This window comes from Mesoplodon bidens, assembly GCF_964165515.1.
Source record: "Mesoplodon bidens genome assembly, chromosome: 1".
Classification (NCBI taxonomy): Eukaryota; Metazoa; Chordata; class Mammalia; order Artiodactyla; family Ziphiidae; genus Mesoplodon; species Mesoplodon bidens.
Window position 1 is genome coordinate 5285399 of NC_138176.1, and position 14354 is coordinate 5299752.

The 14354-nt window shown below is 43.5% G+C and overlaps 1 protein-coding gene across 2 annotated transcripts in view; it reads right to left on the reverse strand.

Moving 5' to 3' along the window:
* Positions 1 to 14354, reverse strand: part of DOCK1 (dedicator of cytokinesis 1) — a 535086-nt gene that overhangs the window by 68006 nt on the left and 452726 nt on the right. For both annotated transcript variants that reach the window (XM_081220288.1, XM_081220287.1), the window contains exons 34-37: positions 11915 to 12000; positions 11572 to 11728; positions 5480 to 5520; positions 3686 to 3776 (exon numbers count right to left, since the gene is read on the reverse strand). In XM_081220288.1, the coding sequence (XP_081076414.1) occupies positions 3686 to 3776; positions 5480 to 5520; positions 11572 to 11728; positions 11915 to 12000 (375 nt within the window). The remainder of the gene's footprint in view (positions 1 to 3685; positions 3777 to 5479; positions 5521 to 11571; positions 11729 to 11914; positions 12001 to 14354) is intronic.

Below are 14354 nucleotides of genomic sequence, written 5' to 3' on the forward strand. Positions count from 1 at the left end.
AGGGCACGGCCAGGGCTACCGTTTGCCTACCGTCAGGTCAGAACGCACAGTAAGCCCTGAATTCAGTGTGGGCACTCGGGCCGTGATTCCGGGGGTCGTTGGAGCTCCTGCCATCAGGCTGTCGGGTCTGGAAGAGGGCAGAACCTCTGTGCAGAGGCCTCAAGACGAGTGAAAGAAAGAAGGCGGCAAAGCTGGGTCTAGGTTCACACAGAAGAGAAACCCAGCAGGTTCTGGACAGCACAGAACTGTCAGCTTGCCCATGATGCCTTGGAACCTTCCAGATGAATGAGGAACCGGGTGATCTGTGGCTGCCTCAAGTGGGGCATCCCTGGGTGGCGGCCTCAGTCCTGCGCTGCTCAACATTTTAATCAACAGCAGAAGGCACATGGATTCCACTTACAGGTCGTAAAGAAAGCTCCTTACAGACAGGGAGGTGTCTTGGGATCTTCAGCTCTAGGCACGCTGCCTGTCGCAAAGGCAGGGCTCGGCCAGCGTTTGTGGACGTGACAGTGGACTTATGGGATGAAGGAAGGATGCACCAAAGTGAAGGCAAGCTCATTTGACACCTAAACTCCTAAACTTATGCTCAAGAAATCAACGGCACTAAATATAGGGTTCAATAAGCCTCAATAGTTGGTGGGGACCTACTATGTGCAAGGCACCAGGTCAAAGGTGAGTCAGAAGATGCCTGCCGCAGAGAGAGTGCTGTTACAAATTAGAGCACAGTGGTATATAATAACTCTGCAGAAAAGATTTCATGGGCAATTTAAGGGCGGGAGGCAGGCCGAGGGGTTCTGCGGAGGCTCCCTGGAGGAAAGAATCAGGATGGGCTCACTCATCAGTTGGACTCAGGAGGCGGGTCTTGACCCTGTTTTAAGACAGGACAGTGAGGATGCTACCAAGAAAGCAGCGGACTTGCAGGCTGCCTGGACCACAGCGGGGTGGGAGGGTCCCCACTGGACTCAGGGCTAGCCAGGCCACATCTGGAGCAATGGGACCAGCTGTGGTGCCACATTTTAGGGGGCAGGACACATGGACAGGAACCACTGGGGCAGAGGGCAAAGGCGCCAAGGGACAGGCCTGCAAAAGTACAAGGCTCCCCAAGAGGCGGGCTCTCACAGCACACACCCCCTCCCACCTTCCCGAAGCCAGAGGGGCTCTGGAGCACTCTGTGCTGGACCCCAGGGCTCCAAAGAACAGGGTGAAAGGGCCATGGGGCCAGATGGGCTCTCTAGCACCTGGAATGTCAAGTAAGAATGAGAAACCTTCACGCTGCTGCAAATTCTTTCACCTTCAAATGAGAAGTGTGTACCCCAACCATAACTGGGAGTTACAAACTCAATGAATTGTGGCATTTTCACCACATGGCCAGATTTCTACTTTCATGAGGGGTAAAAGTAAAATTTTGCATGATTCTGAAATGGAACTACAATAAGATAAATAAGAATAAGAAAGTCTGGATGCCAAATAACTTCCTTGGAGTTGAAAATCACCTAAAAAATATTGAATGGAGAAGCAAAACTCCTTTATACCTTCCACTTAAACAATGAGATGAAATAACTTGATTGCTAGGCGAAAGGTTGATGTTTTTATCGCCCTTGTTTTTATTTTTGACAAAATAGCCTTAACCAAAAAAAGAAGACCCTATTTGAGGATTTTTACTCAATGAACAAGAATATATCAATCATGGTGAAGAATTTTCATAAAGATACAAGGAACGTTCTTTAGTCTGTTGATTAACCAGCATGAATTCACATTTACTGCAATATCAAAACATATTTAGGACAAACTGCAATATGTAATGATGTAAAAGATACGGAGAGCGATTATTTGGCATCTAACTGGAAAATTCAAAACCCCAGTGGAAATGATAATGCAATTGGGCCCATTGATTTGGGTTGTGAAACATCCTTGTACCGTTTGTGACAAACCTGTCTGTGCTCAATAAGTGCAATGATGAAACAAATGATACTTCATACACATATATCTATTTTACATTCACACGCCCGTAGAAAAGTTTATGTACTATGAGAGAGAGTAAGGGTGACCAAGCAGCTTGTCAAGCCCATTTTAATTTCCCTGGTGTAAAAGATATATCTTCGTAGTTTAAAAATCACCTTGTTACTAAAATTTGGGTTTCTAACAAATGAAAGCCATTAGAATTCAAAGTGGGATGGCTGGTGTGAGATGCCCCAACTGATATCTCTACCTTCGTAAATGACAGTCCTTAGGAGAGCTTTATATGGTGCAAAGCCAAAGGGGTACCATGGATGACTACGGATGAGGCATTCAGATTGAAACGAGTCTCATTGTGTTTTCTTTATAAAGGACTCTTGTTTTCAGGCAAAGGTCAATCTCCACACTCCAGTGTCCCTAAAGCAGCTTATGAGTATGCATCTCACACAAGCTACTGGAGAGTTCAGGACTGGGCCAAGGGCTGGAAGATTCTTGCTGGGGATTCACTGCCTAACACGGCCCCCTCCTCAGTCCTCTCAGCACCCGGCAGACACTGCTTAATGCTCATTTTTAATGTAATCTCATCTGGTTTCCTTTCATTCAGTTCTTGGTATGCGGGGGCCTGGCTTGAGTTTAGACACACGATCCCTTGAATGAGCAATCTTTATGTAGGGACACTCAACTCAGTTCTAACTCTCATAGCTGTTCCTCTTTACCTAGTTTATAATTTTTCAATTTTTTATGAGGGTATAATGGGAAAGATGATCCAGTGACTTGCTAAAGTTTTGAAGTATAAAACTAGAAGTTGTAAAGAAATTCTCTCATCTATCCACCTACCTACCCACACATCCATCCATCCACCCACACATCCATCCATCCACCCACACATCCATCCACACATCCATCCATCCATGAATCCATCAATCCACCCAACCACACATCCATCCATCCATCCATCCACACATCCATCCATCCACCCACACATCCATCTTGCCATCCATCAATACAAACAACCACCCAGTTATTTACTGTGGGTCCACTCTGTATGACTAACTGGGCTGAAAATGGACACGGGGAGAGCATGAATATATTATGGCAAAACACACACACACACACACACACACACACACACACACACACCCCAATGTCCAAAGCTATCTGAATAACAAAAGGACACTGAGAGCTGAAAGCTGTCATGCCAGACCTATGCTGAGGGGTAACATCCCCCAGGAGAATCAGGCAGGAAGTCAAACATGAACTGATGGACCAACAGGAGATCTCAATGGAACCGCTTAGAACATACCGAGAGAAAAGTCATGATCTGGTCCCTACACTCTGAAAAAATAGTGAGAGGTGGGCTCATCTTCTCTCTTAGCTATTGTACCACAGAAGTTCCTTCTTACTGAGGTCGCCCTCCGGCATGACTGGGTCCTGTTGGCAGGAATAAGGAATCGCAGAATCTCTAACTCACTGCTGGCAGACCAATGATGGGTGTTTAAGATGCTCAGTGATAACTTGCTCTGACATCTTGTCCAATTTGCATTCAGGAGAGCCAAATCTATAATCGAAGTACTTCTTAACTCTCTTTGTTTATGTCATTGCATTGAGTCAACATCCATAAAATCTTAAGTTCTAGGTCTACTGAAATCTGTCATGGAAAAATCAAATGTTAAATGATCTTATAATTTATAACGACAGGATCATGAAAGTATATGGTAATTTTTACTACCTTCAGAAGCTTCGCATGGAGAAGCAAGGTATAGGCTGCTTCAGTGTAGTTATCACATTCCTTGTGCAGGTCACAGAGCTTGTACAAATACCTGAGACAATAAAACATAGGTACATTCTTAAAGCATCACCAAATAATTTGTGTTGAGAATTCCAAGAGCTAAATTCTACCTTCAACAGTAAATCATCTCTATACTGTCTTTTTACAATCTTCACAATGCATAATGCCTTGGAAGCTTCTGGTACACGAAGCACTAAGAAAAACCAACCAGGGTAATACACAGTGGATATATTTTTAAAATTTAAGTCCTGTCTTTTCAGGACAAAACTGAAGGTGGCACAAGGAGGTGGAATTATACTTCAAGGTTTCTCATTCTTTCTCATATTTTCCAGAGTTTTCTTTCTTGCAATTGAAATGAGAGTACACAATGTTTGATTGTGATTTCTTACATTTCTATTGAGTCCAAATATACACACACACAAAATCCATAAAAATACAAATCCATAAGAATAAAGAGCTCCAATGATCACAGCGAATGGATCAAAAGAATTCCTCTGACATAAAGAAATAAAAGTTAAATCTAATATAAAGCAACCTACATTTTTTTTGTATACACTTTTTTTAACATCTTTATTGGAGTATAATTGCTTTACAGTGGTGTGTTAGTTTCTGCTTTATGACGAACTGAATCAGCTATACATATACATATATCCCCATATCTCTTCCCTCTTGCATCTCCCTCCCTCCCACCACAGCCTACATTTTGGATAAAAGAAACTGATTGTTTTCCTCATGGTTTATTATATTCACATGGTACTGTTTTTAAAGGTAAAAGTTAAAAAGTCTTAGAAATCAAAAGTTAGAAAATCATATCTTTGTTTACTCTTTATACAAATAAATACACTAGAGACTCAACAAAAAAAGAAAGAAAATAACGCTTAATGTAACTAATCCATCATTAAACTCTAATGCCACGTGGATTATATAATTATTCTGGTCTCATAAGTGGTAATCTTGCTAAAATTTGACACTGGCCCCTAAGAGTGACCAAGAAGAAGAGGGTACCAATCATAGCCCACCATCCTAGAGAAAAAGGCAAGTGAAGGAGAAAAATCCAGAAGAAAATACGAAACTTGAGAATTTGGTACCCAGGTAAGAATAGACTGAAAACTTATACTATTGCCTTATTTCTTTCTTTTCTTTCCTTTTTTTTTTTCTTTGCGGTACGCGGGCCTCTCACTGTTGTGGCCTCTCCCGTTGCGGAGCACAGGCTCCAGACGCGCAGGCTCAGCGGCCATGGCTCACGGGGCCCAGCCGCTCCGCGGCAGGTGGGATCTTCCCCGACCGGGGCATGAACCCGCCTCCCCAGCATCGGCAGGCGGACTCCCAACCACTGCGCCACCAGGGAAGCCCTATTGCCTTATTTCTGATAAAGTTAAGACTGGACTTCTCATTTGATCATATGGCTTACTGTGAAACAATATAATTTGTGGCAGTGCCTTTTTTCTAAAGGGCCATATAAGGGTCGGTCAAGAGGAACAAAAACCCTGTGAAATAATAATTTTCTTCTGAGCTGGCTAAGGATGCCCCCCACCCCAAATCTCTGCGTCGGCACGGACAAACTGCACCAGGCCTGACGATACTTCTGGGAGCTCCACCAAATTCAAACTCTAGCCTTCACGATTTCCTACAAGATCAACCCCTGTGGCTATAAAACACTTTTTAGCATGGACTTGATGAACAGCAATTATCATAAACAGGTCGAGGGTGCAGACCATCCAGATGTTCACATACCTTATATACATTTCTTCTCTTTCAATCTCTTTGTAGAAATTCTGAAAAATCAAACCACAACACTGTTTTAAGAAACCTGTTCTATAAAAGGTGTCACATACACATAAAAAATCCACAGTTCTTCAACTTGTGTCAAACACAGCCAAATGGACCCAGATCTTTGGATATGAACCATAAATTCACATAAAATGCAAAAACACCTTACACTGTCCTTCTTTTTTTTTTTTTTTTTTTGGCTGGGGGGGTGTGATTCTAACGAATAAATTTCCTATACTTTAAACAGTGTAGTGTGTATATGTTAATCCCAATTAATCTCCTATTTTATCCCTGAACCCCCCTTCCCCTTTGGTAACCGTAAGTTTGTTTTCTAAATCTGTGAGTCTGTTTCTGTTTTGTAAATAAGTTCATCTGTATCATTTTTTAGATTTCACGTATAAACGATATCCTATATCTTTCTCCATCTGACTTACTTCACTTAGTATGATAATTTCTAGGTCCACCCATGTTGCTGCAAATGGCATTATTTCATTCTTTTTTTATGGCTGAGTAATATTCCATTGTGTATATATATATATATATATATATATATATACCACATCTAAATAGATAACCAACAAGAACCTACTGTATAGCACAGGGAACTATACTCAATATCTTGTCATAACCTATAATGGAAAAGAATCTATATATTCAGATATATATAGACCTGAATCACTTTGCTGTATACCTGAAACTAACACAACATTGTAAATCAACTTTATTTCAGTCAAACGAAAAGGAAAAAAAAAACATGCTTGGCAAAAATTTTTTAAAAATTAAACAATAAAATAAATGCTGTGATGGCTTAAATCTACTTCTGTCTCATTTGAAAGTCACCTGTTTTCAGTTGAAACAAAAGATTACCGAAAGATATGATATCTTCACCATTCTTAACCATTGTAATCTCATTAGAAGTGAAAAAAAATTTTTGGAATAAGCATCATCAACATGATTTAAAGCATGCTGGGTCTAGCCTCACTTACCAAGAGCCACAAGAAGGCAACGTGGCACTGTAGACCTGACGTCCAATACAGTAGCCACGAGCCACATGTATTCAAATAGAAAGTCAATTTAATGAAAATTGAATGAAGTTAAAAATTCACGTCCTCAGTTGCACTTGCCACACACTTTTGAGTGCTCAATAGCCATATGGAGCCAGTGCTACTGTCTTGAATAGTGTAGATACAGAGCATCTCCATTATCAAGAAATTTCTATCAGAAAGCGCTGTTCTAGACAGGCCTTCCAAAACACAGTAAGAAAACTGGTTGCTGCTTAAAAAACACCTTGTGTACAGCATTGATAGAGGAAGGTTAGTTAGCAGATTATCAACGATAGGTTAATTCTACATATTGTAGACTAGTTTCAGGATGGGCATAAATATTTCTATTACAATTACATTTCTTAATGTGAAATCTCTATAAACACTCTAAAATCTTTTATCGTTCACGAGGCACCAGAAAGGTGAAGAACAGTCACGTAACAAGGCCTAAGGTATGGAAACACCACTGCCACTTTCAATGTGAAATTTAGCACCTGCACACGATGTTAGAACTCTAGAATGGGGGCCTGAGATAACTAGTGAATAGCACCATCATAAAGGCATGCAATTACCCAAGAAGATGAAACAGCCTGTTTCATTTCATTAGCCAAAGAAAGACACTGCTTCCACAACTGATCTCTCCGAAAAGAAATCATAAACAAATGCAGAGAGTAAGCGGGGGCGCGTTTAGAAAGACGCACCGAGATTTTCACATTTTGCAGCACCTGAGATTTGCGTGTCCTCTGGTTCATGTGCTGTGTCTGGGTAATGAGGATATTTTCAGCTGACGGCTCGGAGCGATGTAACAAAGGGAACCTACATCAAAGGCAGAGGATGAGCCCTTCACTTCCAACTCACCAGTATTTACACGCTACGATTTCACACCACCCTCTTCTGCACTCCTATTTTTAATCCTTTCCTAAGCTTTTGATCATTCTCCTCTACAATTTCACAACGGGGATATCATGCGACTTTTCCTCCCTCTCTCCGAGATACGGAAGTGTCTTCTATTTCCTGCCTGCTCTGCGTTCTGTTCCCTGTCTAGGACTTCAAAACCTCCCTAGAACTGAAGGACGTTCATCTCAAATCCCAATTTCTTGATAAAACTTTTTCTTTCTTTATGTAAAAGTTCACACTGCTCGGTGCCCCACTTCTGGGCTCTGCGGGCATCCTCCCACCCCACATGGTCTTCTCTGCACCAGGGCTGACATCTGTCTAAGCAACCCTGTTGGGACTAGGTCCCCAATTCCAGTCCAGCGCTATGCGTTGATCTTTCAGAGCGCAAGCATTTTCACTGTATTTCAATTTTGTACTCCTTCATAACTAAGACACATCCTAAGATTTTTAGAATTCTAGTTGGAACCACCTTAATTAGCCTGTAAGGGGGCCACGAAGGACCTAACTTATGTCTGTAAAACAATGATTCTACCATTCTTGGGTATGAATATGTTGATAATTGCATAGAAGAGCCAGGTGACACACAACAAATCATGAACCAGTAATTAAAGACTGCACGATTATGAGGTGACGATGAAATTCCACTTAATTACAAGTATGCATTTTGCGTAGCGGGAACCATGATCCAGTACACATGCAGACTTGCTTGCAGAGGTACATCTAAAGGACTAGGCCGCTGGGCAGAATCACAGCCCCTGTCTCTCATTTTTTAATTTTAATTTGTTTTTTAAGTGATAGGAAGAGTAGGACATTAACAAGCTCACACAAGTTAGAACATTCCAGTAACTCTATTAAAAAAAATAATAATAGCACTGGTTTAAAAGGAAATTTTGCAACGAGCTTACATTTATTTATTGATGAATAAATCTTACGTTCTTTATTTTTTAACCTTAGGATTTCAAGGGGATTTCTGCTTAGTGATCAGTTGAGTACATTTTATATGTTTCTAGATGTATGTTTATATATCCATACTCATCTAGAGATGGATAGACATATTCACTTCTATGAAACTCTATTTGTTTCACAAGAAAAGTACCAGGAGAAAAGGTAAAAATGGACCCGGAGGTTAGAAATATATTTATATGATTAAATGTTCTTGGCAGTGACTATTAAGAGACAGAACATCTATCTGTAAAAATCCATTTTTGTTCTCTGTAATCCATAGATCTCTATTTTTTAAATGAAAGAATTGTGATAGTCTGGGATCCATCTTATCCTCCCCAGGAAACAGTTAAGAATAGAACACTCGACTCTTCATAGAATGATTCAGGATGTTTCAAGCTGAAGGAAGTGAATGATGTCCGATAATCTCAGGATGAGAGAGGAACACACCATAATGTCAGGAGCTATGATCTCAGGTGGCCTCACAGGACCTTATTTTTCTGACCCTGATTCTGATTCTGATTCTGAGTCTGAGTCTGATAAAAGGCCCCATTCAGAGCTTGTCACCATTTCTCCACTAGGTTTTGCATCCTGGTGAGCATGAAAGACCCTGCTTGAAACAAACAGTAGTCAATCATCAAAGCTGGAAACCTAATCAACATAATAATCATTCTTCCTCTGGACACAAATGGGCCTTTTGGATCCCCTTAAAGCTCAGAGGGAGCACGAGAAAAGTATGTCCATGGTAGAGAATGTTTTTGAAAAGGTTTCTGTTTCTCTCCTGCAGAAAGACACTGATTTCTATTTCGTGTTAACCACACTGGCATCATCAAAATAAATTCCTGCGGACAGAGGCAAGAAGGCAGGAAGACAACAGAGCAAGAGCCAGGCTCGTTCCTGAGCAAACGATCAAGGCCCTTACCTGGGGCAGAGCTCGCTGCCGCCCTAGCACAGTCAGGCCACAGGTGGATGGAGAGGCAAACATAGGCAGTGGGCCAGATCTCAGGGATGGATGCCAGTAACTCCTACAGTGGCCCCCGACCCTTACGATGCACATGCAAACATATCTAGATGTTTCAAGCTCACTGATTCTTTCCTCAGCCATGTCCAGTCTATTGGTAAGTCCAAAGGCTTTCTTCATTCTGCAAGTGTCTAGCATTTTCTCTTTTGACACTTTCTTAGAATTCCCATCTTTCAGCTTATATTACCTGTTCTTCCATAATGTCTACTGCTCTTATTCGTGCCCTTAGCATATTTATCATGGTCATTTTAAGTGCCCAGTCTGAAAATTCTAAAACCTCTAAAGCCATGATCCAAGTCCAGCTCTGATGTCCTGTCTCTTCAAACTGCGTCTTTTTTTCCCTTTAAGACACCTTGTTATTTATGTTGAAAGTGGCCATGATGTACTGGGTAAAAGGAGTCCAGTACCGGCTCCAGTGCTAGTTTCTGCTCCGGGAGGCTGTGATTCTCCGTATCACAATGTTGGGAGCAGGCGTTTTCTCTGTGGATCGAAGAAGAGTGGTTGATTTTCAGTTTGCCAGCTTTTTTCTTGTGGTGAGGATAGGAGTAACGACTTCCAAACTCCTTTTACGTACTGGACCAGAAACCAGAAGTGCCCCGTGTTTAGATTTTCAAGGAAAGAAAAAAAGAACCTTGTTCTGGAAATGTTTATCATTGGCCAAAACGGGTTGCCCGGCCCCTGAATGTAGGGCTGAGACTGCGCGAGGTTTCAGCAGCCGGCTCGTCGTGGCAAAGCTCAGATTCGGTGTTGACAATAAAATAGATGGAAGGGGAAAATATTCCTTTTTGTTTATCTTTTTAATCCAAACGTCTCTGGTGATTTTCAAGAATGAATGATGTGTCCTGCTCCTCCTGGCACAAAAGTCCACTCCCATAAGCTCAAAGCGCCTACAAGTCCGTACAAATGGGGGAAGTCAGGGCAGGGCAACCACCTGCTATCCAACAACCAGGTGGTGATGAGGACCACCCAGAGAAGCAGAGAGAAGAAGCCAGGCACTGTGTTTCCCTGCATTCCTGTGTTGGGACAGGCGGGGGAAACTGAGGAAAACACTACCAGGGCCAGGAGTCTGCTGGTCTAGCTCCTAGGAAGCAGCAGAGGAGGAAGATGCAGAGAGATGCAGAGAGCTCTGGAGCCAGATGTGGTGGCCATGTGGTTCCTGAGAGCCACGAGGCCAACCAGCCACGTCCTGCAGCTGAGCTTGTCGTAAAGCTTCCTAGAAGTTCGTCGCCCTGAAGCATTCCTGACGTACCACAACTACGTCAAAAACCGATGTCCACAGAACCTGACCATGTCACAGTGACAGCAGCTGTGCAAGACACCAGTGGACGGCGGTGGTCAAGTTCACCCAAGCCATCATGTGGCCACGCACGAGTTCCTTATGGCTGCCATAACAAATTACCACAATCTTGGGGACTTAAAACAATAGCTCTGCATTCTCTTTCAGTTTTGGAGGCCTGAGTCTGAAATCCAGGCGTCAGCAGGGCCACATGCCCTCTGAAGGGACTAGGGGAGCTTCCTTCCTGCCCCTTTCAGCTTCCAGTGGCTCCAGGTGTTCCTTGGCTTGTGGCCACGTCACTCCCATGTCTGCCCCTCTCTTCACGTGGTCTTCTGCTCTGGGTCTCTGTCTTCTCCTTTTCTGTCTCTTATAAAAATACTTGTCATTGGATTTAGGGCCCACCTGGGTAATCCAGGACGGTCTCATCTCAAGATCTCTGACTTAATCGCATCTGCTAGGAGCGTTTTTCTCCAGACAAGGTCACGTTCACAGGTTCTGAGGATTAGGATGTGGACCCATCTTGCGGAGGCCACCATTCGACCCACTACAGGACATGTTTACAGTCTCCTAGTAATGAAACACTTAGGATCTGTAATCAGTGAGGGTGCTCCCCTGCTTACAAAATAAGATGGCTCGTTATTCTGAACCAGGGGAAGAACAGTGTGAAAGCACCCAGAAGGAAGACGATTTTGCTGACGTGCTTAAAGCAGATAGGCAAACAGTCCTTCCTTCCTCCTTCCCTCCCACAGCCAAGGAGACAGGCAAAGCATGCTGTGCCCTGCTCTGCAAAGCTCTGTGGCCAGCTTTCACAAGGCTTTGAACTTCTGGCTCAGTCTCCGGCTTCCTGGGAAGGCCGGATATTTAACTTTTCACTCACCAGCACGTTGACAGTGCAGCTCATGCGATTTTCTTTGTTCTCATCATGCATGATGGTTCTGTAATCCAAAAGCCTTTCCATCAGGTGCACGACGAGCTTTACAAAAGTTTCTCCCGTTTTGGCAAGGTATTTGTGCTTCCTGCAGTGCTCTAAGAGACTGAAAAATAATTACACACACCTTGTTAATCACACTCAGCAAAAGAAACCTGACTGAGGTGCAATTTAAAATATTTTCCATTATTAACACTTTTTAATTATTTCTGGGCCACAAAGTTCATGGTCGTCTAATCACAGTCTCTCTGTCTCTATTCTGACATAAATCCCACTGTTAATCAACACTTACATTTTATCAAATAACACTTTGTACTGCTCATCACCTCTACCTCCTTCCACTTCATGGTCCAGCTTGGTGATGATCTCATTTTCAAACTATAATTAAACAGAGAAAGCATAAATAATCAGCGCGGTGGAGATTTCATTGCGTGACTTGAGCGTCAATAATACATAAATCGCCGACAGATCATCGTCGGAGAGTTGCCCTACACCTTTGAAGCCTGATTTCATTTAAGAGTTGTCCTTCCCGAACTCCCGGGGGTTTCTGATGAGCTCCTGTCACAGGGGGAATCTTTCATTTCCTTCCCTGGTTAATGAAGCCTTGATGCATATTCTGATCATAGGAGAAAGAGACAGAGAAAGACAGACAAGGAAACCATAGGGCAGAAAAATCAAGGAGCAACATGAAAAAACATCCCGAACTTCATCTTTATGAACAAGTAACGGTTAAAATAGCTCCTTGGTTCTTGGAAAAGAACAGATGCTGTGTCACTTGCCCGCAGAGTTCTCTGCAATCTGAAAACAGGCAAAGGGCCACTTCCCTGCCATTCCTTGATGGATCCTAGTGAACTATCTCACTCTGGGTGAGAAACAGAATAAAAAACAAGAGGGGCAATGCCCTGAAGACAGACCAGCAGACACCTCAAAAAGGGCCATCCCAGACCTTCCCTTGAATTCCCCAAAGCTTCTGACGAGATTTCCAGAATATCATGGTGGGAAAGGATCCTCACAGCTGATGGTCTCCCTGTCTCATGCTTTCAGGAAAACTCTAAATTCTGGAGAAGAGTGCCTCTCTAAATGTTTTCACAGAGGTCATGGACCCCATGGCCGATCAGGCTGGAAATAACTACTGCGATAGTGATAGACATGCATCCCCATCCTCGCTACCCAGTCCCCCATCCCTGGCAGAATTCAGAGCCACCTCAGTACTGGGACTCTGGCCAGGTGAGTGCCCTGTTGCAAGGGGGTCCTGCAGTTACTCATGGATGTGGGCCTGGTAGGAAGAGGGGGCTGCAAGAGCTTTAGTTCCCTAGAGATGGAGGCACCCACACTGAGTGGAAAGAAGATGGGCAAAGGGGAACTGAAGGAGACAACAGCTGAATTCAGGGTTCACAAAGCAAGCAGACCATGGCATGTATGCAAGGGTCTCTGGGATCCCTTTTTTTTTTTTTTTTTTTTTTTTTTTTGCGGTACGCGGGCCTCTCACTGCTGTGGCCTCTCCCGTTGCGGAGCACAGGCTCTGGACGCGCAGGCCCAGCAGCCATGGCTCACGGGCCCGGCCGCTCTGCGGCATGTGGGATCCTCCCAGACCGGGGCACGAACCCGTGTCCCCTGCATCGGCAGGCGGGCTCCCAACCGCCGCGCCACCAGGGAAGCCCTGGGATCCCTTTTTTAAAAACATTTTATCAATGCATAGTTGATTTACAATGTTGTGTTAATTTCTGCGGTACAGCGAAGTGACTCAGTCATACATATATATACATTCTCTTTCATATTCTTTTCTATGATGGTTTATCCCAGGATATTGAATATAGTTCCCTGTGCTCTACAGTAGGACCTTGTTGTTTATCCATTCTCTATAAAATAGTTTGCGTCTGCTAATCCCACCCTCCCAATCCTTCCCTCCCCCACCCCTCTCAAGTCTGTTCTCTATGTCTGTGAGTCTGTTTCTGTTTCGCAGATAGGTTCATTTGTGTCACATTTTAGATTCCACATATAAGTGATATTAGATGGTCTTTGTCTTTCTCTTTCTGACTTATTTCACTTTGTATGATCACCTCTAGTGGGATCCCTGTGAAATACATGCTCAGATATTGCTTCCCCAGGCAACTATTACTCGGATCCCATAAGAATTTAAGCTGCGTGAGAGAAAGAATTTTCTTCTCTCTTGGTCACTGCTGTATTCCCAACCCCTAGGACAGCACCTGACAGGGATGCTCTAATGGGATCAATGTGCTATGTGCACATAAAATTACTGGATAGAGTTGGTGTTAAACTGAAGCTGGGGAGGACTGAATAGGGCCCCAAAGGAGTGGGCCAGTAGGTTGCTAAGACACAACCTGCTCTTGGCCATACAAGCCAAGTGGTGAACACATTCATCAGAGTGCTTGTAACAGGTCCATCAGGCACCGTCTACTGCACTGGGGACCCAGGGCAAGGCTGCTGCAGTGTCAGCTGGCTCTGGACCCTGGGAAGCAGAAGGCAAGGGGTCTGGTGAGACCCAAGGAGGGGCCTCAGACCTTGATTGGGGCACGCTGCCTGAAGCCAAAATTTCATCACGCTACAGATGAAGCAAAGGCTTAAAACAGGACTGGAGAGAAGTATTGATTCTTGCTTGACATCAAGGACTCAGCAACATCACAAAAACCAGGACTTCAGTGAATCCCTGCAATTCTCTGCTCTGTTGCCTCCTCCCCCAAATAAACACCCTCTTTGATTCTGTTGGGCTT